The following is a 27,565-nucleotide window of genomic DNA, read 5'->3' on the forward strand; positions in this document are numbered from 1 at the left end:
CATGAAGTAGTAGCAGTTATACAATTGTTGTTTCTTAATGCCGTTTCAGAGGATTTTAAACCCCCATATTACAGTTCAGATCGATACAAGCATTAGTAGGTATGTTTTAGGGCTTTTCCCCTCCTGTAAGTCTGATAAAAAGGATCAACATAACTTCACGTCACTAGCAAGCCTAAACACTTAAAAAATGAGATGTCACACAAGAAAATCTAAGAAATAAAAATGTTTCTACTTTTTGAAGGCAGGTAAGTTTGACAAGAGAAATCTATTAAATGAAAAAGTAGTCATAGGTGCATATAATGACATAGCATATCATGCATTGCTGTAAATAAACTACCAAAGCAGTCAAATAAATAACAAACCCAAGACAATAGAAACCCATTTTAAAGGGAACGTTTCCCTGCACAATGAGTACTTAGTGTACATTTAGCTGATATTACTTTTACCTAAATTAGATTTTGTTAGTTTTATTACTAGCAGTGGAACTCATCTACCACTTCTAAATATAATAACACTTAATTATTTATGCAATCATCCTGTCATTTCCTGTCCCGCTACGTCACTTCCTTCCCAACCAAGCACCGCTCCGTTGCTAAGGAGTCCACCTGCTGCCTAGTTAACGAAACAGTTTTCAGCGCGTGCATTACAGACTGATTTATCTCAAATATCTCGTTTTTGTCACTTTATTTAACATTTAAACTACATTTTAAAGTGGAGGAATACTGCGTCGTCATGGCCAACGCCCACCGGACCAACGTGCTGGTCACTTCTTGTCTGAAAACGCCGGTAGATCCGCACACCAAAGCGCCGTTAGCTTCTTACGAGCGGGGGAGACGAGTGCTGCCACACACAGATACCTGTTTAACGGACAACCGGGACTACGAGAGGGAGGTAAATCTGTGTAAAGTAACTTCGTACATTTACTGAAGTGCTGTACTGTGCTGTAATTTTGAGGTAGGCTACTACTTTGTAGCCTACTTCTACCCGACTGCACGTGTACTTTTACTTCACTACATGTATTTAATACCTTTAGTTACTATACAGATTTGGATGAATGATGTGAAATCTAATCAAGTCTAAATCAGACTTTAGTTCCACCTGGAGTAAATTCACAAGCTACCCTGCAGTATACAAAGTCATTCAAACTAGCTACACCTTTACCAGCTTTGATAACACATTAAAGAATACATTATTAGAATCAAAACATATCATAAATATTATTCTGAAATGAACCAATCTGCACAATGACTACTTTTGCTTTTGGTAGCTACTTCAACTATATTTTGATGCTAATACTTTTTTCTACTTTTACTTGGGCAACATTTTGAATGCAGGACTTTTACTTGCAACACAAAATATTCTACTCTCTGGTACTTCTACTTTTACTCAAGTACAAGATCTAAGTACTTGTACTTGTGCTTAAGTACTCCAGTTACCAAAGCAGCCCACGTCCTGCTAGTTTATACTCTTAATGCAGTGATGTAAAGTAACTAAGTTTACTCAAGTACTGTACTTAAGTACACATTTGAGGTACTTGTACACTTCTGCTCTACTACATCTACATTTTGGAAACCAATTACTTTTATATCTCGACTTTCAGCATATTTTCCTAATCGTACTTAAACACTACTTCAGTACCATTCTTGATGAAGTTATTTTACTTTACATTTTATATTTTTACTGTGTGGTATTGGTAGCCTACTATTTCAGAAACAGGTTTATTACCAGGTAGGTTTACACGTACGATGAATTTGACTTCTAATATTGACTGTCAGTGACGGAATAAGTATTGAGATTCTTCGCTTTAAGTATATAATGTATAAGCACATTGAAAGGGTATTTAGCCTGGGTTTAATGGTGAAAAGTGTTAAAAAATAAAGCTCAGCTCAGCAGCTGGAAACTTGTCTTTTTACATGAACAATTACTGAAATTATCAGAAAAGTTTTGTCGGTCGAGTGATTTATCTGGAAAATGTTATCACTCTTTAGCATATGTTTTGTTTAGTAGCTTTATTTGTGAGAAATCATCATATTTTGATGAACTATTTCAAAAGCGTTTAACTTGTAAAGTAACTAGTTGCTAAATCGTTTGGATATAGTGGATTATGGGATTTCAACTCTCACATAAGTGAAGGGTCTGATTACTTCTTTCAACACTGCTATTCATTCTGCTGTGCTACTTAACAACCTCACATCTTTATATAAAACACCGTCAACAAGGCTTCTTTCACAGATAGAAAGTAACTAACTAAACTGGATCTAGTTAAAAGTATAGTAACTTCAAAAACATGTGTAGATTTTCACCAAAAATAATCTAATGATGATGAAGTTAAATATGTGAATAAAACCAACAGCCTTTTAAAGAAAATGAATAATTTGGCTGCAAAAAAGTAATCATTTGATCCTACTTTTCTATGCTTTGAACAAGGAATTTGCAAATAAATATATACATAACATTGCTTTGCAGCTCATTGGCACATGTCTGAGATGAAAGATGTATTTATTATATAGCATTGAGTGATACAGCTAACGTCCAGTCAACAGTTGGCAGTTTGAGGTCGGTCGGTCTGATAGAGAGGATTTGAGCTGTATCATTTGCTGGCCGCCTGACTATTTTGGAAAATCCTTCTTGACTACCAGACGTCACGTCACGTTCCATTTAAATTCCCAAACACTTAACTATCCTTCAGAGAACAACCCCGACAACCCTGCTGTCCTCACAGGCTGGTGACCCCTTTCAGCTGATGCTAATGCGTCCATCAGAAGAGGCAGCCACCTGATGCAGGGTGTGTGTCAGTTGAGCTTTTCATGGTAATCAGGCCTTTGTGTTCCACCATATGTCCCGCTCGCTGCTCTTAATAGGCTTAGTTCCGCAGGAGCGCTGCTACAGAGGGCCTGGTGCTTAAAAACAATGTCCTGCAGCAAGCATTATATAATAGTCTGAACAAATATATTAGTTTCAGGCTACATTTGACATCATCTTACAAACAATTCCATGTGTGAAATTATTATCTTTGTCAAAGGAATTAGATATAATTATAATCAGAATCGTTTTTATGACTAAGTAGGTGTACACACATACGAGGTATTTGCTTTGGTTTAAATGGTTCATAAAAAGACACAGAAAAAGCACTGTCATTTTTTTTAAAGGAACAAGGAAAAGTACTATTATAAAAACTATTTGAAAGACTATTGTAACACATTTCAAATGAAAGACAATAGTTACACAACATATCAATATGTAAGCAACTGAATACAGTCAAATAAAGTATACAACATGCTATGTTGACAGTGGAGAGCTCTGCAGATGTAGAGGTCGTGTGGAGCAGAAATGTGCCGCATGTTCAAAGGGATGTACAGGATTTACAGAATAAAAAAGTACGAGCTATTGCTATTACTTTGTTACAGCAAAGTATAGATGGAGACGACAGAAATAGAACACTCTTTTACAAAAGGCACGCACACAGTATTTAAAATAGAATATAATGAGATGCGCCTTAAGGAAATATGGCCCACTGATTGGCAAATGAGCTTTACAAGACTTTTGACCTTTTTCAGCGCAAGTACGAAGACTCTGGCTCTGATTTCTGTGAGGAGGACTATGTGGGGAGGGGGGGGGCTCTCATGCTGACGGACTACAGAGCGGCAGGAGACCGCCTCGACCTGAGTGAGATCTTCTTCTCCAACGAGGAGTACTACAGCAAGCTGGAGGAGCTGAAGAAGGCTCACCTGCGCACCATGGCCGAGCTGGAGAGCATGTACCAGAGGAAGCTGCAGCTCAAGGCCTCGGAGCCCCCGGGAGCCACCGCGCTGCAGGCAGACAGGCACAGGTGCGTGGCTCCTAGTCGACAGGATTATGTTAAGACGGATCAAAGGTAATTGTCTGGGGATTCTCATGCCTGGATGGTTGTCTGGAGGTTTTATCGGTTGAACCAAATCACAATAAATATAGTTTCTTAAAAACTGCTCGTCGTATTTAGCTCTGTAGTTTTGTTTTGTGTGCTGTGGGTTTTAAGATATTCACTTCTGACGATATCCCTCTACGATGGAGGTTAATTGCGTTTTATGGATTAAGTAAAGTAGGAAGTATTAAACTGTGGACGGTACCTGGGAAAACACATTGCTAATTCATCGTCTGTACTTTGTGCGGCACAGATTATATCCCAGATATTTCCTAACCTTAAATATATTTGCACGGTTAAAACATATTCAGCAAGTGAAATTTGATTTATACATTTTGGTTTAGTCACATTCTGAGCAAAGTGGCTGTATTTATTTGAAACGTTTAACCTTATTTAAATAAATAGTGGGTTTGTATTATACTAGTGCAGTGTTGTTCCAACTGCTTTTCATAACAAGATGTCAAGCATTTGCCCTTCTTAGCTTCCTCTTTGTTAAGATGGACTTATTTTATGCCATTATGAATTGAAATTCCTAGTTTTTTGTCAAAGACGTCCAGACAAGTGCAATTTTGTCAGTTCCCCTCCATCATTTCAAAACCGGCCTTAAGACCCTCTTCTTTCGGCAGGCCTTCCAATAAACTTTGAGCATGGTACACCTGGAGTACCGCCATTTTTATCGCTATCTCCGACTTTTCTTTTTTTAGATTTCTTTTTTTCTTTTTAATTTTTAATTATTATTATTTGTTTAATCTCTCAAATTGATTTGTCTCGGCAGATGAGAAGCGTTATATAAATTAAATGTATTATTATTTATTATTTAACAATGATTATTCACCAATGAAGACATAGTTATGAACATCTTTTTCAATTTGTTTGATATAAAGTGTGTCATTGTATTCGATGAGGTGCTTTGTCATATTGACGCTCATTGGTTGATGTTCCCTATAGGGTCCCATGGTCACACGGCAGCCCAGCAGCTTCACGTCACTTGAGGAAGTCTCAGTCTGCAGCTGAGCTGAGCAGGAGCTCCCCTCGGTCAGACTACTCAGACGAAGAGGAGGAAACGCATGTGGAGAAAGGCTTGGTGTTCTCTCCTAAAGAGCACATCAAGAACATGTGGCAGGACTTCAAGCTGTCCCCTAAACACCTGTCCGCCTCCTCCGTGCAAAGCCTGTCCGCAGACCAGAAGAAGCCACGAAAGGGACGAGGAAAGAAGAGGCAGGAGCATCGAGACAGAGAGAAGGACAGCTTGAAACACAAATCCACCGTCCCAGAACCTTTCCAGATGATGCTGCGTGAGGACGAGAGGCGGAAGCGTGGCATCAAGTCTCGCTCAGAGATCGAACAGGAGAACGCAGACCTGAGGCGGCAGCTGGTGGAACTGACCGAGTGCCAGAGGACATTCCGGGCCAGCCCCATACCGGCTCATGTTCACCTCCCGCTCTACGAGGATCTGCAGGGGCGCAAGAAGCGAGAAGACGTGCAACCTCGAACCCTCCAGAAGCCCTTCAGCTTCCTGGAGAGGGAGCGGCTGAAGAAGGAGCAGAAAGAGCAGCATCCTTCACCCAATGAGGACAAAGTGAAACCCTTCAGAGCCAAGCCTGTTCCCAGGTCTGTGTACGCAGCTGCCACAGGCGAGCAGATGAAGGAGGAGCAGCTGTATCGCTCCATCAAGATACAGATGAGAGCTGAGGAGATGCTCCACAGCGCCGCCATGCCTCCCAGCATGCTCACACGACGACTCAGCGACCGCAAGAAAAACAAGGACGGTAGCTTCGAGGTCAAAGGGGACGAAAACATCTCCCACAAACCCCACATCAACACAGAGGTGCCTGACTTCGACGCTCGTTACAGACGCTTCCAGAAACACCTGGAGAAACAGAAGGAGGTGAAGCCCACTACTACGTGTGAACCATTCGAGTTGAGGACGTCCCACATCAGTTCGCACCGTGAACGCATCCTGGCCGACATGGAGAAGGAGCAGAGCAGCCCGAAGGCGATGCGCTGGCCGCACGTCAGCCCCAGGAAATCTCGCACGGCAAACTCTAGCCTGTGCTCGTCGCTCTCCGGCAGCCTGGAGATCCTGCCGGGGAAAGTGACAGACGCCACAAAGAAGCGCCATGACGCTGTGAGGTACCTCATCAGGACTCCAAAAGCTTCCACCCTTATAGTTGAGATAGAGAGATCCTCAGAACTCCAATGTCCTGTTTCCTTCTGTGTTTGAAACCCCCTGCAGGAAGAATCTGTTCCCAACATCCCCGCTGAATGCTCACAAACCAACACCCGTAGCCGTGTGTCAGAGTCAGAAACAGGTTTATCACCAGGTAGGTTGACACGTACGAGGAATTTGACTTGATGTCACGGTGCTTACATACAAGTAAAAACAGAGATAGAGAATTATTTTTAAAAAACTATAATGATAGAAAAAAGATTCTCTCTTTTTGTCCTGATCCATTTATATAGAAACCTGTCTGAAAATCTGATTTTGGCCACTTTATGATGTCATTTTGTCTTGTGTAACCATTAGCCAATCACCAACCAAGGTAACCCCCCCCCCCCCCCTTATCACCTGAATCTCCTCCTAGAGCACCATTGAGTTCTTTGTAACCAAATCTCTCTCAGAGGGGCGTGGGGAGGGGCTCCTTATTTTCATCTAAAGTAACAGACAGAGAATCAGCACTTTGGAAACAGGGCTGAAACAGAGGGGATTATGGGTAATGCTGCAATGATCTGTTTGGTGTTTCAGCCAATCAGAGACAGGCTCTGGATATATCTGAGACCTGTGATATATTGATGAAAAACAGTATCATAGAGGACCTTTAATGTAATGCATCGAGGATATCGCACCCATATCCTCCACTACCTCCCCCCCCTCCTCCTACAGCAGTCCCCCTCCTATCCAAACCCTCTTGTGACAAGAGTGTCTCCCTGAGTAGAAAGGTGCTGGAGGAGAGGAGGAAGGCCGAGGAAGAGGAGGAGCGGTGGAAGGAGAGCCAGAGGCAGAGGGAGAGGAAGTTGCAGCAGGTGGTGCTGAAGCGAGCGCAGGCCAACGACCCCCACCTGGCTCTCTCTCAGACGAACCAGGGCAAACTCAAAGAATTCAGGTACCCTAAAACCGCTGCTACGGACAGTCTGGCACTGATGTACATTTCCCAAAGATATTGAAGTGACTGTTATTTTGTATACATTGATTGTTGTGCTTTTATTTAGGTCTTAATGTGTGCATATGTATAAATGTGTCTTTGACTGTGTATATATGGTTATCTACATATTTGCATACATATATTTTTGTACTTTTGTATTCGGGATTTTGGGAAACGGTATTTCGATCTCTCTGTCTGTACACACAAACTGAAAGATTGACAATAAAGTTGACTTTGACTAAAAACACCACGACTGCAGAATGAGCTGAACATCTGAGAGTGAAAAGGTGGTGATCCATAGTTTTTGATTCTCTGCAGGAAACAAGGGCTTCAGCGTAAGAAGGAGTACCAGCAGGAGATTAAGGAGATGAAGCAGAGAGTGAAGGGGAGGCCGCTGCTGCTGGAGCAGGTCGCCCAGGTACGACCACCTACAGCAGGGGCGTCAAACTCAAGGCCCGGGGGCCAAATCCGGCCCGCGACCTCATTTGATGTGGCCCGCAAGAGCTTGCAAAGAATATAATATACAATGCAATCGGTGTAATTGTTGAATATTTACTTTCAATGATTTGCCCTAGACTTCTGCTTTCAGACGTAGTTATTTAGGAAGATATTACCAGAACTGATAATAACCCAATGCAGGGCCAACAATGTAATATAATACATTATTTAATGTGATGGCATGAAATTGAGTTTGACACCCCTGACCTACAGGTTCAGTTCAGGTTATTTATTCGTACCTGTAGGTAGATTTAGTTTGCAGATCAAAGACGAGGGATTCATTATGACACACATTCTGAAGCAACACAGACTACTTCTAAGATAAGATAAGTAGGAATTTATTGATCCCAAATTGGGAAATGTTTGTGTTGCAGCAGCATAAAAAGACAGGGCATTGTACATAAGAGACAAGAAATAAACAATCCAAAATGTAAACATCTCAAATAGACAAAAAATAGCATTAAAAAATATACAAAAAAAGTACACCCTGCTCTGTCACATCTTAAAACATTTGAAAACCATGAGTACAAACCTCTACTAGTGCACCTCCATGTTTAAAACAGCAGATTCAAACAGCTTCTGAACCAAATGTGTGTTGACCCGTCAATGCAGCAGAACATTTAAATGAGCTAATCAATACAAACTAAAGGTTTCATTTTTCCAAACATTTATTGATGGTTGATGCTACGGAGCTATTTCAGGGTCATAAGTTTTGATCATTCAAAAAAATACAATTTATTTGAAAGTTCAAGTTTTTATCCTGAACTTTGAAAAATACAATGATGTATTCAAAATAAAAAAAATTATTTGAAATAATTTTTCAGGTTGAATATTATTTTGATTCAGTTCAGCAATTTTTTTGAATAATATATTTATTTTCAGATTTCACTTTTATACATATTTTGATATTTGAATCCTTATTTTTTTCAGCACAGATTTTTCGTTTTCAGATTCAAAACAATTATTTTTTCAGTTTCAAATCTTGTTTTTTCAGGTTTCACATTGCTTTTCACCTTCAAATCATTTTTCACTTTCAGATCTTTTTTTTTCGCTTTCAAATCTTTTTTTTTCGCTTTCAGACTTTTGGCCCTGATATTGCTTGGGGGGTCGGGGCTTACCAAAGAGTAGTTTGGCATCCTGAGTGACAGGCCTCCCCCTGTCATGTTGCCTTCATGGATGTTAGAAAACTGATACCAGCGTCAAAGTTCCGTTAAGTGAGCTGTTGAGCATCGTAGTTGGCAACAATCAAGTACAAATAAACTGTTAGAATGTGAAATTACGTATCCGCAACGAGCCAGCAGGTTGTTCTGGTGGACCTGATACCATCCCCCGCTGTCTCACGGAGAGATACCGCAGGTCCTTCCTTCCTGCAGCGGTTAGACTATACAACCAGCACAGCCCCTAATAGACCCCGCACAAAACAACACAGACTATAACACCTCTTGTTGATAAATACCAACTATGTGCAATATTTGCAGTATGTGCAATATATATATGCCGTTAAAAACAGTGCAATATATACCTGGCTGCTAAATCCGCAGAACTGTCACAGGGTGTGTATTATGTAAAATGTGTAACTTTAAACATATATATAATTTCTTTTTTTAATCTTTAATACTTTTTGTATGCATGCTTTAGGTAACATTAAGCTGCCTTTGGCTCTTGTCTGCTGTAACAATGTAAATGTATCCCCTGTGGGACTAATAAAGGTATTCTGATTCTGATCGCAAAAACCAAGCCAATACTATGCTGCGTTCATGGAGCTACGTGGAAGTGGGGAAGGAAAACGCTTGATTGCGGATACGTGATTTCAGATTCTAGCACAGTTTATTGCTCTTATAACTTGATTGTTGCCAATTACGATGCTCAACAGCTCGCTTAACGGAACTGTGACGCTGGTATCAGTTTTATTTACCACCAATCACGGGAGTATTGTGTATAGAAAGTGTGTAGTTGTATTTCTTGCGCTACCTAACATCCATGAAGGCATCATGACAGTCACTCAGGGTGCCAAACTACTCTTTGGTAAGCCCCGCCCTCCGAAGCAATATCAGGGTCAAAAGTCTGAAAGCGAAAAAAAAAGATCTGAAAGTGAAAAACGATCTGAAGGCGAAAAAAAGATTGAAACCTGAAAAAAAAAGATTTGAAACTGAAAAAATAATTGTTTTGAATCTGAAAACGTAAAATCTGAAACTGAAAAAAACAAGTAATTCAAATATCAAAAAATATGTATAAAAGTGAAATATGAAAATAAATATTTTATTAAAAACTAATTGCTGAAATGAATCAAAAATAATATTCAACCTGAAAAATTATATCAAATACTTTTTTTTGTTTTGAATACAACATTATATTTTTCAAAGTTCAGGAAGAAAACTTATGAACCTGAAATAGCTCCATATGATGCAGGCCGTTTTGATTTCATGAATAAAATACTATAAACTAACCCCATAACATTACATTATTTAAATCAGGGGTGTCAAACTCAAGGCCCGGGGGCCAAATCAGGCCCGTGACTTCATTTTCTGTGGCCCCACAGGAGCTTGCTAAGAATATAATATGTTGATTATACAGTTACATGTCGCGTTACAGAAGCACGTTGCTCATAAACTACATGTCCCACAATGCATCTCAAATATGCCTTTTTTCTCAGAATTTGACTTTTTTTTCTCAAAATGTCACTTCTTTTTTTTGACTTTTTTTTCTCCAGATTTTGGCTTTTCTTTTAAAATCATATTGTGACATTCTCACTGAAGAGACTTGCAATTATTTGCCTTAGACTTCTGCTTTCAGGCGTAGTTAATTATGAAGTTATTACCCTATCCCATAATAATCCAATGCAGAGGCAATCATGTCATATTATATAATACATCATTTTATATATATTATATATTTATATATGTATTTTTATATAGTCTTAAAGTTACAACCGGCCCTTTGAGCGCAACAATAATGCTGATGTGGATGAAATTGAGTTCGACACCCCTGATTTAAATTGTTATATGAGGTGATATTTCCATGAACATAGTGAGGTAACTGAAGAGAAAATAATCATATTTTCAGTATAAAGCTTAAAACATTGTTACATTACTGAAAAAGTTGCTGCTTGTTGGATGGACTTTTTAACATTAAATGAATGTTTATTTTAATGCATCAAACATTATAATCCGACCATATAGTATGCACTATTTTAAATGGATCATAATAATATTTACTTTAAGTATAATTTTATGCTCACACCTTTGTACTTTTTCTTTAAACATGTTGAATTAAGTACACTGCACTTTTAAATAAGTAAGATCTGAATACTTACATTTTAAATGAAAAGTTATTGTAATAAACTGTTAAAAAATATATAATTGTCTTAGCATAAGTGCGGTAATCCATTAATATCACATACTGATGCAATCCAACATCGGATGAGTATCTGAGTGTTATTTCTCGAACAAAAGCTTTGTTTACATTGGCTTCCACTCGGCCGAAGAGTTGATTTTAAAGTACTATTGCTAGTTTTTAATTCATCGAACCGTCAAGGTGCCTCAGATCTTCTGGGACGGTTCTGCTATCGGTTCCGAGAGTAAGAACAAAACATGGAGAAGCAGCATTTAGCTATTATGGCCCGACAATCTGGAACAAGCTGCCCAAATCGTGCACGTCTGCAGAAACTCTTACTATTTTTAAATCGAGACTGAAAACATATCTCTTTGCCGCTGCTTTTAATTGAGCTGCTCATACTCGCACTACAGTTTGCCATTTAAACATGTACTGTATACCTGTTGTGTTTATTTGACCATCTTTGCTTTTTAATGCCTGTTGTAAAATGCCATTATATAATGTGTTTTTACTGTATTTATTCCTAAAAAGTCTTTTAATTTGTTTTGTAAAGCACTTGTGCTATATAAATAAACTTGCCTTGTTTGGATGTTGTTGTTTACGCTGACTCTCTGCACTTTGATAACAGAGGAATGCTAAGCAGGCGGCGGAGAAGCGCTACGCAGACGCTCTGCAAGGATGTGACCTGACTGAAGACTTCATCAGCAGCAAGGCGGCTGGAGCAGGATCTGAACACAACGCCTCTGAGTCCAGAGACAGCACACAGAGGTGAGTCTGCGGAAACACACACACACACACTGCGGCGGAGTGTAATGAGATGAATCATCTGGGAGGGGCCGCAGTGAAACATTTCATCAAATAAAAAGGGGCAGATTCTTTTGGGCTGCGTACTTTCAAATTCTAGCGCACTCGAGCTGGTTTCTCCATTCTTACCTACCCTACCTTTAAGTCAAATACAAACATACAAAACCAGATTTAAATATGTTATTGATTCACAGTTTTTTTGATTGATTCATAAACAAAATACTCAATAATATGCATCACAACAAGGATAAATAATTAAATCAATAGTAAAAATATGTTTATTACTAGAAGTGAAAACACAAATGAACACCAAAATGTGATTAGGGTAAATCATAGAAACCCCATTTATCTCATGGAGTGGGGAATCTTTGTTAGACTTGGATCCGGGTGATTAGTGATTAATTGTTTAGTGATTTGTTAGATATAATTGGGGGTATGAGACCCTCTTTAATGGTCTCACATGCAGAGCACACAGTGACATGTGTTCTCTGCTTTTAACCCATCCTAGTACCAGGAGTCTAGGCACTAGGAGCCACTCGGGCAGCTATTGTACAGCGCCCAAGGAGCAATGGGAGTGGGGGGGGAAGGGAGGTGTCCGGTGCCTTGCTCAAGGGCAAAACGGCAGGGCAGGAGGTGAACTGGGACCTCTCCAAGTAGAAGTCTGTACTCCATGTTTAGGTCTGGTCGGGGACTTGAACCGGCGACCCTACGGCTCACAGTCCAAGCCCCTACTGACTTTTGTTTGTGTGTACTAATAATTACAGCCATCTTTAAGGCCTGCTAGTGTTATTGATCTGATCTGATTGTGTTCCTGCTTGTTAGTGAACAAGAGGAGCCAGACATGGGGTACAAACCTGTTCACTACAGGAAGGTCTTCATGGGAGATAACGATGTGGATCCAGAAGAAAAGGAAGGAGGAAGCGACGCGACTTCACGAGGTCTCCGTGACAGTGAGGACGCCAGCAGTCACCACTCTGATCAGGATTCAGATGGAAGTTACCACTACTCAGACGATCACGAGAATTATTCAGACGACAGCGAGCACGAAGCTGACACCACAAAGCAGGAAGAAGGGAAGTGATGGCATCGAATATCATGAAACAAGCGGCCATTGCTACGTCCAAAAACTCTGATAGACACAACTGAGTGAGGAGGAACAACGAAAAGTTTTCAATTCCTTAAATGATAAGATGTTATATGTTATTGTAAATATTGTGCTCACATATTGTGCTCATAAAATTGAGACTTTGATATCTTTAACCTGAGTACCTATACTGTACATAGTGAGCAGTTATTTGACATTTCCATCACTTTGCATCAATAATGACAGGTTTAATTTCACATAACTGTAGTTTCAACATCTGTAAAATGTAATGTAAAACACTTGTGTAATTAGATCTATGATATAAATTAAGTTATATTTATTTATTGCTATATGAAATTGTTGTTTTTTTGTTGTTACACTGGACGATCTTCAATAAAGCCGCAAAAAGTGACCACTTGTTTTTTCCTGTAATGAATTTAAGCACTGGCTGAAGAAGAATATCACACTGTGTAAATACTCCACTCATAAAAATGAATCCAAACCCTAATTAGGTTAAAGTTTGTTAATAGTTATAGCAAAATATTATCAACCAATACAAATATATCTAAGTATATTAATAGATTAGGCTATACAGCCATACAGTACATACATCTATTAATGAATATAAAAAATATATATAACCAACGCATTTTTTGTATTACTTTCAGATGGATTATTCTGAATAATGAGGAGCCTTTTTCTATTTATTTGTTCACATAAAGTACATTTCGAAACTAATACATTTTATATTTAAATACAGGACATTTACAAGGCTCTTTCATACAAAATACATACACACAAAGAGATAAAACAGTGCAAGAACCAGGGTATGTGTTAAGTGAGTGTAAATATTGTATTTATTTTCAATTATTAAAATGGTCTTACTTATTATACTTATAATAGGACAATGTTTTGCTCCTTTTTGTAACGTTTTCTTCTTTCTGTGTGTTTGTATGCACCATTTACACCAAGGCGAATTGCTCTTATGTGTAAACCTTCTTGGTTATAAATATCTGATTCTGAAGATATTTACTTTATATCAGAGGGAGGGAGGCTGAACCAGATTGACAGCTCCACCCAGCCTATGACACCGCATGACGTCTGCACCCGCACAGCCAACCAGGACCCAGGTGGGCGGGTACATAGTCCAAATTTTACGCGGCGCGCAACGGGCCGAAACACCGAGAAAGAATATCCCGGTCTCAACCGGTTTCAACCGGTCCGTGGTTGGAAGCATGAGCTTAGAGGAAGAGCCCACTTGCACGCATTAAAACATCTCTGCTCTCCAACAGTGTGTGCGAATAGAATCAGAAATAAACACGAAACTCTTTTTACTTCGTGATTATGACCCGGAATACTGCTCTAAAGTGTGACTCCGAGAATCTGTGTTGTTAGCTTAGCTTAAATTAGCCCGCAGACCAGAATCTTCATTGACTTTTCCATTAGCACGCTACATTGCTATTAGCCTGGTAAAAGGGAGGCGGCTGTAATCACTGATCGCTAAAGAAAAATATACGTTTTTCTGGCTGAAGACAAGAAACTATAGGCTGTGGTAATCTGCGGAAAGCTTTTTAATACACCGCCAAGAATCGATAAGTATCCGCGTAACGGTGTTTTTAAATTAGAGCTGTTGGTGTCATCCAGTGAAGCTAACGTTAGCATTTTAGCTATCGAAGGTTAGGAGCAAACGTGTGTCATGAGATAACGTTTCATCGCTTTGAGAGGATTCATATTACTACAAGACACATCTGATAGGACAGTTATTGTTTCCAAGGAAAGGACAGGACACCCAAGGTAAGTTAAGCCCGATAAACAGTAACCTAACTTACCCAGCGTGGGCTAACGTTAGCATCCCTTTCTAAAGTAATGTGGTTGTTGTTGTCTAACTACACGAACCACAAACTGACATAGTGCAGTGTTGTAGCCCGAAGACTAGTATCTCCAGGATCTGTTTCCCAACCGTCTTTTAATTAAAGTGTAGTATAAACGGGTCTATCGGTCGGGTTGTGGTGAACGGGGTTCTACGCGCCCTGTTTTCCAGGTGGGGGCGCCGTTTCATCTCGTCCTAGTTTATGAAATAATGGGTGTCATAATTGGACCACGAGGCTGACAGTCTTGACACATTTTTTTCTGAACAGGAATAACTTTTCTTATTATTTACTACTACTTTTTATCCGTGTACTATTGTATTGTATATCTTCAATATGTATCCATGGTAGGCATTATTCCTGCACTGTCTTAACACCTTACCATGTTTGTACTTTTGCTTTAGTCCATTTGCACATACTGTGTAATTATAGTATCGGAAGTGTTCCTGTTGTAGGTTAGCAGAATGGCCTCACTTATTGTGATTGTATTCATAAGTAAGCAGTCTTTCTATATGTTGTCAACGTAGGGCTGATAGTAACTCCTCTTACTGTACCGTACTGTTTTGTTTTTTTACCTGATTAGAAAATAACATGTTGAATCTTGACCTGGGGAACCAGCTTTCAGTTCAATGTTGTGCACTAAAGAATACAATATTTCACTCTGAATGTTACTTGAGTAGTATTTTGAAGTGGCATGCCTACTTGAGTTAATGAACTTAATAAGATTCCACCCCTGATTTAAATGTCCTGTTTGAGTTCCCAGGTTTGTAGAGCAGTATTTCAAATGTAAATAAAGCATATTTATTATACACACTAGAGTCACAGAGAAGCAGCTGGTGGCAATGAAAGTCTTCACTCCTACCATAGATCTGTGTATTTTTTTAACTTTCAACTAGTCATATCTTTGTGAGTATTATCAGGTGCTGTTATATAGATATGGAGTTTAAACGGCTTCTCTTCCCTCAGAAGCTCTATGCCAGCCGAAATGACGATGTTGGCCGATCACCCAGCCAGACAGCTGCTGGACTTCACTCAGAAGCTGGACATCAACCTGCTGGATAATGTTGTCAACTCCATGCACCATGACATTGGATCACAGGTGAGGACTAACACTTCAAGTGTCTGAATGCTGTGTTGCGTAGCTTAACCCTGCTCCTATTAGGAGCGATCAGGTAAAATAAGATGTGTAAGAAAATAAACCTTAACATTTATATTCGCTGTATTGCTCTTTTTTTTTTATAGCAAAGAGTGGCCCAGGAAGTTCTCACAAACCTCAAGGACCACCCAGACGCCTGGACGAGGGTGGACACCATCCTGGAGTTCTCCCAGAATATGAAAACAAAAGTACGTACCTGATGAACGCTGGTGTTTCAGAAGCGATGAACTCTTGCTGCTTCTTGTTGACGGTCTCTCTTCGGGAACGTAATAATGTGAGCTGATGTTTATCCACATCAGGCTTTCAGGGCAGGGAGGTTTGAGCATGACTTCTGCTTTAGCCCAGCTGTATTTATTGGATTTTCTCCAGCCCATAGATGCTTGCTGTGTTAATAATGTGGGGTCGTCTGCTTAAGTATTTCAATTTTTGCTGCATCTTTTGATAATAATATAGATAGAATCAATAGAGTTTGATTGATTTGTTAAATAGGCTTGATATAAATGGATAATCTGCACTGAGTTGTAACAACAAGAGATATTCATTTGAGTACGTCAATTTGAAATATTTAAGAAGACATGGGTAATATGTAAATGTTAAGAAGGTCACTTGAAAAAATTTGAGTAAATCTCGGAAGTTAATGTGCCAACTACTGACTACTGATGCACACAGTTCATTTGATACTATATCAAGTATCCACGTGCATGGACATGTTTGGTCATGTCTTTCGATGGGGACGGTTCCTTGGTTTATGGGCCATGAGACATCTTTTGTTTAACCTCCCCATAGAGACATAACACATTCCGTTTTTATTATATCATATTAAGCCATTAGTTTGTTGTTAATCAGCTCTGATGTAAAGAATATGCCTCACTTTTTCCCCTCAGTATTACGCACTGCAGATTCTGGAGACGGTCATCAAAACACGCTGGAAAATTCTTCCTAGAAATCAGTGTGAAGGTCAGTTTTATGATGTGAAATGAATATGCACATTATGTTTTCTGTCTGAAGTGTTACTTATCAGGGAAATACTTTTTGCATTTTAAAAATTCTAGTATGTGTTTACAGGTATCAAGAAGTATGTTGTTGGGTTGATCATTAAGACTTCCTCTGATCCTGCAAACATGGAGGTGAGCTTACACAAAGATACGTCACTTTGATTATTAACTTGCTGCTTGATACTGATGGGACTGGTGTGTTGTTCATTTGCAGAAAGAGGGAGTCTACATTTCAAAACTCAACATGATCCTCGTACAGGTGAATAACTCTTGATGGTTTACACGTGGTACACTAAACGTCATGATGCGATGAGCCTGCTCACACACAGCTCTGCTTCTCTGGACTGTTTCTAGATCCTGAAACAGGAATGGCCCAAACACTGGCCGACTTTCATCAGTGACATCGTGGGTGCGAGTCGGACTAGCGAGAGCCTCTGTCAGAACAACATGATCATCCTCAAGCTGCTCAGCGAGGAGGTCTTTGACTTCTCCAGCGGACAGATGACCCAGGTGAAGGCCAAGCACCTCAAAGACAGGTAACCGATGACTCATAATTAGGGTTGAAAAGGGGCGGAACATTTCCGGTGAATTTCCATGGGAAGTTAAGCTGGGGAATTCTGGAAATATTCCATATTTGAAATTAGGGGTGGGCAATATGACTATATATATCGTCATGACGATATTAGGTCTCCACGATATGCCTTTTCAGAGATATCATATCTATCGTGATAGTGCACCAGGGTATGATTTTCACGGCGGCCATGACGGCCGGTCTGGCCGTGAAGCCCCGAAAATAATTGTACGTCCTACGGCCACCATGGCCTGTGTGCCCCTGATACTGTTAAAATCTCGAAGTTGCTTTAAAAGCGTCAGAACAGTGGTTTCTGAACTGCATTATGCTACGTTCACAACGGACGTGATGCGAATATTCTCACCCTAACCGCTGGAGTTTCACCGCGGCTGTCAGCTGTGTTTACTCCTGTCATTCAAACAGGACACGCTGGAGAGGGGGCTGGGCTTATATCCATGTAAATACTGTGGTGGAAACCAACTATGACAAAAATAACCTATTTTACTTTGATTTAATTGTAATACACGTTTCAAAATGATGCCGAAGTAACTAAATACTGATAACGGTTACTAAAAACCAAGCTGTCTAGTCAGGATTCAGACAGTATTGCACTTCATTTATTCTCTTGGTTGATTCTGTTGGCTTATATTTTATTTTATCAATAAGGTATTTATATTGTTTTTCCCTTTTGAAACAGATGTTCAGTTATGTTAAAGTCTTTGATTGCACTTCAAGTATAAAGTTTACATTTGAATTGTTTGGCACTGACTTTTCCTGATTGATGTTTTATGTTTTACTCTCCTTTACATGTTTATTGATGTTACATCACTGCTAGTGGCACCTAAAACAGAAAGTGAATTTTTATACTGAGAAACTGTTCCTTGAATATTTTATTTTATTTAGCAAGAGAGTGCACTTTACTTGGTGAAGAAACCAGTGTTAACGTTTGTTGTGTAGGGTGTAGGCCTACCTACTTGAACACTGAGGAAGCCATATCAACATTCCTGTTGAATTGTTCATTCAGGGATTCATTGCAGAATTAAAACCAGCTTGAAATGGTATTTTGGTCTATTACTCCTTTTTATTTTAGTTTTTGTTACCTTGTAGGTGGTTGTACTGTTAAGTAACTTGAAAAATAACCATAATAACCGACATGAAAAAATATCGTGATAAATATCTTCTATCGTGATACTGCTTGAAAAATATTGTGATATTATATTTTTCAATATCGCCCACCCCTATTTGAAATAAATAAAAGTTTTCCGCACTCTCACAGGAATATCTCCGCAAGCGAGCTTAAGTTTCACTTTTGATTGCATGATATAGCCCAGCGCAACAGCTTCGTCACACATGTTGCTACTTGTTTGTACCGTTTTCAGGCGCGTTGTAATCTGTTCTAGAAAAACGATGTGATTTTGGATATTTGGGGAGTTAGGTGGTCCGCGAGTGTTTTTATTATTGGTTAAGTGGTCCGGTATGAAAAAGTTTGAGAAACACTGTACTAGATGAATACATTTGTATGTGATATTTGCAATTTAAACATTAAATAAATATATTACCCCATAATGTCACCCAAACTTACTTCACTTTGTCTAGTCCACAGGCTCAAATGTGTGGGTTCATTTGTCTTGTGCTTTGGGCTCAAAAGTGTGATCCAGCCTTCAAGAAATCATGTGTGCATGTGATGGAGGAATGGCATGGATATTAAAGTGTACTTGAATGGCATCTGTTTGTTTTAGTCAGATTATGCTAAAATATACTTTCCCCAACTATATTTAAGTTCCCTACGAAGAGCCAACCTTCAATTTAGAAAATGTCCAGTTTATTCCCGTTAATTCCCATGGAAAGTTTCCATCAATTCCCGGAATTTCGCAACCCTATTCATAATGTACTGGGTCAATGGCTGCTCAATAACCGCTTTCACACCAAGTACTTTGCCGTACTTAGTGCTGGCACTTAATAATCCAGGGCACTAAGTACCAATCGCGTTCACACCGGAGTACTTTTCCCCGATTGAGGATTAAGCAAATGAAGCCGCGGACGTCACTTCTTCTTCTTCTGCTTTGGGTTTACTGGCAGGCCGCAAACAACTTCACGGCGTATACTGCCACCCAAAGTCCCCGGAGTTGGGGACTGGCTTCAGTAGCAGCTGCTGGGACTCCCAGCAGCTGCTACTGAAGACTTCCGAGTAAATCGCCAGAACGCCGACACCTCCTCATCTCCACGGCTCCCATGTTTTTTTTTGTGTTGCCATAACTTAGTCTCTCTCCGTTGGTGTGCGTGGCTAATGCTAATAATGCTAATGCCACAAATACAATGGCGGCTTCACAAAACTTTTCTGAGTTTTACGGGGCGTGGTTTGCAATTCGCCCAGTCAATAGGGATTGGTCCTATTTTGGTACCATCTCTCTAGCAGGCACTAAAAATGGGGGTAAAAGTTCCCGCCACTAAGTACTCTTTTTGGTGTGAACGCGACATAAGGGGTACTAACGGAACTAAACGGGAAAAGTACTCCGGTGTGAACGCGCCTAATGAATGGACATGTTATTGAATTGCAATTTGGACTAATGTCATATTTTGTAAAGGGGAAAGGTGTGAACTTATCTGTATGTAGTATTGTGGTGTTGCAGCGAGTCATGTCAACAAATCCATGTCTGGTACACATCCTCTTAAAAAAAATCAAACTATTAATATTTCAATTATTTTTTTTTACTGAAAATGAGTATGTGTTTAAAAAATGATCCTTCCTGCTCAATATCAGTACAAATATTTGTATTCTGCACCCCTTAGTGTGACTTATGTGAAGTGTTGAGTTGGTGCAGTTTGATCGAATGCTTTGTCAATCCCTTCTGCAAATAAAAAGTATACATTTTTAGCACTGAAATACAGAAAGCTACTTATTTTTAAAGAATAACAAACGTTTATATGGGGATAAATGATTCCTCTTGGTACCAGATTTTGTGTGTTATGCAGAAATGTCCACATATTCTAAAACGTTTTAAGACATGACTACCATCACTGATGCTCCCTACCTTTTGTTTCTCAGCATGTGCAACGAGTTCTCCTCCATATTCCAGCTGTGCCAGTTTGTGATGGTAAGACATGAATTAATGAATGAAACCAAACTCTCCTCAGCCACTGATGTTTTAATTAAACCCACAATCTATTCTAATGCACATTTCTTCTTTCTCTGAATAGGAAAACTCCCAGAATGCACCGCTCGTCCACGCCACACTAGAGACTCTGCTCCGCTTCCTGAATTGGATTCCTTTAGGTTACATCTTCGAGACCAAGCTCATCAGCACTCTGGTCTACAAGGTAAAGCAGAACATATCCATTCAGATGAACAAAACTGAGGGTCAGACATTTGTATCATTGTCTGAATCTCAGCGATAGAAATGTGTTGTTGATGGTCCACAAATACAAAGTAAAAACACGCAGTTCACATAAATAAAACTGTATTGTACTTGTGAGTTTTGAAAGGGAATATAGCCGATTCCACAGATGTTTACTTCTCCCTGTTCTTTGTGTGTATCATGCAAAAGCCCTACTTTAGTTCTAGGTAACATAAAACATCTACTTTTGTGCTTAACTGTTGCTTTGTGTCATTGTTTGTTTGTTTGATACAATGAGTCGCTAATGACTTAATGGATTTGTTGATGGATAGAAAATTATTCACCAAACTTGGATTATTTCAGTAATTTTCCAATGGAAAGACAATCACTGGTGTCAGCTTCTTATATTTAGGAATTTGGGGATTTTCTCAGTTTGATATCTTCTTAATTGAATGTCTGCAGTTCATTTGAGGAGGCTACCCCTGGGAAATTCTGATGGACACTTGTTTCATTACACTTTATAGACCAGGCCATTCACTTAAACGGATGAATAGATAATTAAAGCTATTTTTAGCTCCAGCCCTAGTTTGGTCTGCTAGGAGTGTCTGTAACGGTTTACTATCATTACTGAATGTTAAAACTGCCATTCATCATGGAGAAATAAGGAGTAGTGATTAACAAAACAGACCGTACAGTAAACATCTCCAGTTGACCTCTGACCTGACCTGTTGTTTGTATTCCTGTGTTTCAGTTCTTGAATGTGCCCATGTTTCGCAACGTTACGCTGAAATGTTTGACAGAGATCGCCGGCGTGAGCGTCAACCAGTACGAGGAGCAATTTGTCAACCAGTTCACTCTCACCATGGGCCAGCTTAAACAGGTACACACACACACACACGCACACGCACACACAGCACTCTCACCATGGGCCAGCTTAAACAGGTACACACACACACACACACACACACACACACACACACACACACACACACACACACACACACACACACACACACAGCACTCTCACCATGGGCCAGCTTAAACAGGTACACACACACACACACACACACACACACACCCACACACAGCACTCTCATTATGAGTGGTGCTTTAGTTAATTGCACTCAGAATGATTACACACAAGCACAGTTCCACATGTCCACTCTGTTATTAGTCACACAAACACACAATTTGTGCAACCCTCCTCAGTTTCCTACCTCACACACACATTAGGTACAGTCTGCACTCTCAATAGTGCTGTCAGCTTGTTGTTGCACACAAACACACACAATACAAACACACTCACACTTAACATTGTCATGCAGTGTAAGCAGTTTTCTGTTTGTTCACTGTAATTACAAGTGGACAAGAATAACAGTGAACGTGTGTTTAAGTATTTTTATGAGAAGACGCAGGGGAAAGCTTTAGGAAGAATTTCCCAAAAAACGAGTGGAGTTCTTTGTTAGTATTTTCAGTGTCTTTGTTTGATTGAAATGTGACCTTCTGCAGGCAATTAGATAATACTTTATTTATCTCCAAGGCAATTATTGTGCATTTCAAAATATACAAATGAACATAATAATACTAACAGTGCAGTAAAAAGAGCAAACGGGGATCCCGCGGGGTCTTACATTTCAAAATCAGAATTTAAGGCCTTATAAAGTCTTAAATATGACAAAAAAATAAGAAAGGTCTTAAATATGATTTTAGAAGGTCCCCCCAACAATCTGTATTGAATTAAATCAACATGGAACCAGTAATCGCTAACTATGTTTCCCCTGGCCCCTTATCGGAGAACACCCAGCTAGTAACCTAGCAACCAAGCTTCAGCTAGCGGCAGTCAGAAACTCAGGTATCTTCGAATCTACTTACAAATAAATATGGGGAAGTGTAAGTTCAACCGTATTTTGTTGGAAAACATCAAATGTAGTGCTTGGTTTAAACCAGTGGAGGGGAACGTGTTTGAAGCCCGCTGCACCTTTTGCAAAAATACCGTTTGTTTTGCTAATGTAGCGTTAGCTAGTGGAGCGTTAGCTAGTTCAGCCGCTCCCGCAACAACACCGGGGGACCTCCGGGCGACGTTTGGGTCTACGTCAACCCTAAAAGCGGAGGTGCTGTGGACGCTAAATACCGTAGTTAAACACCAATCATACAACAGCAATGATGACAGATTGTAGCCAAGGCAGCAGAGCTCTGAATTTAGCTCTTGTCACTCTCACACACACACACACCCTGTTTGTCTAACACGCTAACACAGTTCTGTGTACTGTTATGCTGTTATGTTCAGTCATTGTTCTTATGTTGAACATGAATACATTTACTTTAAGTAATTATGGGGCATATTTCTTCTTTCATAGCAATTTTCCTTCATACTTTCTTGCCGTGAAATAGGTCTTAAATTCTTTTCAAAGTGGTCTTAAAAAGGTCTTAAAGTCTTACATCGGAGTTGGTGAAACCTGCAGGAACCCGGAGCAAATAAAAAAACGAACTACAAGAAACAAAGATTGACAAATAATGAATGTAAAATGTAAAAACCGGTGCCTTAATGAATGTATTCAGTACAGAGTGAAAGTGACCCTTCAGGTTATGATGTATGTCAATCCTCTGACGGGTGTGTTGCCTCCACCCCTCACACACCTTCAGAGAATATGCTTTACAGACCGCCTCGGGCTCAAGACATGACAGGCAACACGAAGGATTACTCTCCATGAGTCTTTAATTGCTTTAATGTTTTTACAAGATCGTGTTCAGCAAATCACTGCAATCATCCTGGTTTCATACAACATAGAAATCTTTAAACCAATATTAGATTTTTTAAATGTAATGTGCCAAGAAGGGGAGAGAGACCTGTGAGAATCTGCCTTTTTATTATGGTGTAAAGGCAGATTCAGTATAACGTTTTTTTAGTTTACAAAGGAGCATCAGAGCCACACATGCTGCTCTAGTAGGCAGGCTTCATTTCCTTAAAACCATTGCTTTACAGGAGGAACAGGGTAATTAGAAACAAAAGACAAAGTGTACAAAGGCACAATATTTGAACCAGCAAACCAGAGAAAGCTGGAGAAAACCAGTACGAAATAATAATCAGCAAATCCTCTTGAGACTCTCTACGGGGTTTTATCTGTCTGTCGACGCCCAGTCTCATAAAACAAATCAGGCATCAGCCGGCACACATCTTTTAAATACGACTTTTCAAACCTTTGAAGTTGAAATCTTGAATTTAATAACCACCTTGTCTGTTTCTGGAAGCATAACCCTTACCTCCAATTGTCTCAGTGTATTACCCATCAGCATGTACACACACCTCACCAAGTGGATGCAAACAGCTCCACCTGTCTGCAGCTGCTGTCACTGTAGGAAGGAGTCAGGGAAGGGACTTGTGTGTACATCACATCACATTACATGTTACTTGTTAGACGCTTGTATCCAAAGCGACTTACATACTCAATACTGTGGGCAATCCCCACAGGAGCAACTTGGGGTGAAGTGTCTCAGGGACACAACGACATGCTGACTGCAGTGGGGTTTGAACCTGCTGTGACCCCTGATTCAAAGTCCAGCACACTACCACTTAGCCACAGCCGCCCACTAAGTGTGTGTGTGTGTGTGTGTGTGTGTGTGTGTGTGTGTGTGTGTGTGTGTGTGTGTGTGTGTGTGTGTGTGTGTGTGTGTGTGTGTGTGTGTGTGTGTGTGTGTGTGTGTGTGTGTGTGTGTGTGTGTGTGTGTGTGTGTGTGTGTGTGTGTGTGTGTGTGTGTGTGTGTGTGTGTGTGTGTGTGTGTGTGTGTGTGTGTGTGTGTGTTGAATAATTATAGTTTTGAACAAATCATAACTCACATTTAACTTGGAAGCTTTATCCAAAGCCTCTCTTATAGTCTTTTCCATCTAATAGTGTTTGCTTGGTGGTTGCTTTATTCAAGATTCAAAGGCTTTATTGTCCTATCAACAGTAGCTACAGTGTAGATATGGCCATGAAAATGTTAAGTCACATGTTCCTCCAACAACCTACATATATAAGACATAAAACAATTGAACAGTACGAGTTTATCTTGTAAGACCACTTAAAGGTGGGGTAGGTAAATCACTTCAGAAACACTTGTTATATTCCATCCCGATAGCAATGAATATATTAAATGCTTTGACAATAAATACATCTGTGGAAGCCGTGGCGCTGTAAAAAGCATGACCAGTCATCTGAGCCGGCCCGGCTAAAGTAACTGGATGGCCTACCTGCCTGTCAGCCTTCCATCTGTGCACAAACTTATCTCGTGCCCTCATTGGTCATGTGCGCGTTCGTGTGTGTTGGAGGAGGGGCTCTGTGAGGAAGTGGCAGATTCTTTCCGGCTGCGTATTTTCAAATTCTAGCGCACTCGAGCTGGTTTCTCCATTCTTACCTACCCTAACTTTAAGTAATGCAGATGAAGTAAACTATATACATGTCCAAAAAACTAAATACAATAAGCTAAAAGGTGCAGAGACTGTTGAAAGTGAATAAATAAAAGCAGGGTTTTGTCAGTTTTAGATCTGGTAGTTTTAGAGGAAATGTTTTTCCTTGGGTGGTCTCATGGCTCCACGGTTTAAGACGCAGCATATTTACAGTAAATGCAATGTCCTCAAACAAAACACACTGGTAACAATTAAGGGACATCAAGTGGGATTAAATAAAGCTCAACTATAAATAAATAAATGTGAGTTTCTGATGTGCTGTTTTGTCTTTGTGGTCAGATGCTGCCTTTGAACACCAACATCCGAGTGGCCTACGCCAACGGGAAGGACGACGAGCAGAACTTCATCCAGAACCTCAGCCTGTTCCTCTGCACGTTCCTCAAAGAACACGGACAGCTCATCGAGAAGAGGAACAACCTGAGGGAGTCGCTCATGGAGGTACGAGGATATTGAGTTTGGTCGAGTAAACAAACCTACAGCTTTCAACCGGTGGCGTATAATCATTTTCGCCTTGTTGAAATGAAACCTCCCTCTAAACCCTTTAGTCCTGATTACAGCTTTGCAATGACAAACATTAGGGAGTGATTACAGAGGAAAGGGCCGCAATGCCTGTAGCCGTTTGTCCATTTGGATTTAGAGATCATTGTTTCAGGAGGTAGACGGATTCTGTGTGGCAGTAGATCCAATGAAAAGTCAGTTGTTTTTAGTTTAACAGAGAGATCTAATAATCCCAGATGTCGCAAAAATGAAAACAGGAAACTACTGATCAAGTATTCCATGTTTATTAAAAAAAAAAAGGACTGCAGTCAGGCTTATGGGCCAGCTCTGTGTACACATTCTGTTTTAAATTGCTCAAGAAATAGACATAAAAGCAGTGGGCAAGGACAACTAAGCTCTGAAACACTTTGCTTTTACATAATGGGTCACATAAATATGATGTATACATGAGAGTAACACAACAAAAAGGACGGCTCCGCCCACTTTTGGGGGAAAGCAAAGCTGTCATTCGAATGGCGGTCAACACAAATTCTGAAGTTTTTGCCAATCCGATAAGAAATGCAAGAAAACCGTGGATTTGTGGATCTTCAAAGAGCCCGATTACGATGGCCAGACAGGCAAACAATTACATTCAATCATTGGAAATCAACGATCGGGCTCGATATATGGTTAAATATAGCAGTAGGCGATAGATGTTGATGAGAGTAACATCTACGTCACTTTACGGCCCCGCCCACTTTTGGAGGAAACCAACGCTGTCATTTGAATGGCGATCGAGCCTGAAGCCACAGAGCTCTTCTGTTACTGTCCTTTCTTCTTAGAGGAAGTACAGACACACGTAACTCTGGATTTGTTTTAATGTTTGAGGTGCAATAAACTTCACAGCAGCTTTTTGGCATGATAAAACTATTATTTTCTGCCTCGCTCATGAGAGTAACAGCTGGAGAAATTACAGCCTCGCCTACTGATTTGAATTTAACCATATATCGAGCCCGCTCGTCGATTTCCAATGATTGAATGTGATTGTTTGCCTGACTGGCCATCGTAATCGAGCTCTTTGAAGATCCACAAATCCACGGGTTTCTTTCATTTCTGATCGGATCGGCTTCAGAATTTGTATTGACCTCCTCAAATGACAGCGTTGTTTTCCCCCAAAAGTGGGCGGGCCGTACATTTCGCCCGGAAGTGACGTAGCTGTTACACTCGTCTATAACCAATCATCTAACTATTTCATAATGCCGTTCTTAATTAGCCTTTGTCTGTGAAGTCAAAAAGGGAGTGCGTAACTTAAAACGATCCCAAATAACTGTCTGCTCATTCAGGGATCTTTCTTTCAGATAACACACGTGTGTATTTGGTATTAAACACAGGTTTTTGTTGTAGTGTTTTCTACTTGTTTTCCCTCTAACAGAATAAGTAATTGATGTCCTCTTGTCCTCCCTCAGGCGCTGCACTTCATGCTGCTGGTGTCGGAGGTGGAGGAGACGGAGATCTTTAAGATCTGTCTGGAGTACTGGAACCACTTGGCAGCCGAGCTCTACAGAGAGAGTCCGTTCTCCACCTCCAGCACCCCGCTGCTGTCCGACGTGCCCCCCCGCAGACACCTCTACCTGCCCGTGCTCTCACAGGTACGCCTCGCCACACTCAGATATCCAGACACCATGAGCTTCCACAACTGTTTACCAATTTAGACTGATGAACAGAGGTGGGAAGTAGTGGAGTACAAATACCTCGTTACTGTACTTAAGTACTTTTTTCTGGTATCAGTACTTTACTCCACTACTTATTTTTCTGACGACTTTTTACTTCTTACATGTTGAACTCAAATACCTGTACTTTCTACTTCTTACATGTTGAACCCAAATACCTGTACTTTGTACTTCTTACATGTTGAACCCAAATACCTGTACTTTCTACTTCTTACATGTTGAACTC

General features: G+C 40.1%; 2 protein-coding genes across 4 annotated transcripts in view; both read left to right on the forward strand.

Annotated features, from left to right (window-relative positions):
* Window positions 1–465: 465 nt before the first annotated feature.
* fam161a (FAM161 centrosomal protein A) lies at window positions 466–13,133 on the forward strand. 3 transcript variants are annotated; one of them, XR_013806044.1, is made up of 7 exons: window positions 466–891; window positions 3,558–3,874; window positions 4,850–6,034; window positions 6,138–6,225; window positions 6,838–7,005; window positions 7,363–7,462; window positions 11,504–11,642. XR_013806044.1 is itself a non-coding variant. In XM_079669006.1 (7 exons), the coding sequence occupies exons 1-7, from the start codon at window positions 733–735 to the stop codon at window positions 12,758–12,760; spliced, it is 2,328 nt and encodes a 775-aa protein (XP_079525132.1). In that variant the 5' UTR covers window positions 468–732; the 3' UTR covers window positions 12,761–13,133. The 3 variants fall into 3 exon arrangements, 1 of the variants encoding a protein (XP_079525132.1); XR_013806045.1 differs by having other exon boundaries at window positions 467–891; window positions 3,558–3,829; XM_079669006.1 differs by lacking the exon at window positions 6,138–6,225 and adding an exon at window positions 12,502–13,133 and having other exon boundaries at window positions 468–891; window positions 11,504–11,643.
* Window positions 13,134–13,921: 788 nt separating this feature from the next.
* Window positions 13,922–27,565, forward strand: part of xpo1a (exportin 1 a) — a 31,215-nt gene continuing 17,571 nt past the window's right edge. Inside the window, exons 1-12 of the mRNA XM_079679481.1 lie at window positions 13,922–14,557; window positions 15,598–15,730; window positions 15,874–15,975; window positions 16,672–16,744; window positions 16,853–16,914; window positions 16,997–17,041; window positions 17,137–17,318; window positions 20,400–20,448; window positions 20,552–20,671; window positions 21,440–21,568; window positions 25,412–25,570; window positions 27,076–27,258. Coding sequence (XP_079535607.1) covers window positions 15,605–15,730; window positions 15,874–15,975; window positions 16,672–16,744; window positions 16,853–16,914; window positions 16,997–17,041; window positions 17,137–17,318; window positions 20,400–20,448; window positions 20,552–20,671; window positions 21,440–21,568; window positions 25,412–25,570; window positions 27,076–27,258 — 1,230 coding nt within the window. The 5' untranslated portion in view covers window positions 13,922–14,557; window positions 15,598–15,604. The remainder of the gene's footprint in view (window positions 14,558–15,597; window positions 15,731–15,873; window positions 15,976–16,671; window positions 16,745–16,852; window positions 16,915–16,996; window positions 17,042–17,136; window positions 17,319–20,399; window positions 20,449–20,551; window positions 20,672–21,439; window positions 21,569–25,411; window positions 25,571–27,075; window positions 27,259–27,565) is intronic.

The sequence above is a fragment of the Notothenia rossii genome (assembly GCF_949606895.1).
Source record: "Notothenia rossii genome assembly, chromosome: 1".
Classification (NCBI taxonomy): Eukaryota; Metazoa; Chordata; class Actinopteri; order Perciformes; family Nototheniidae; genus Notothenia; species Notothenia rossii.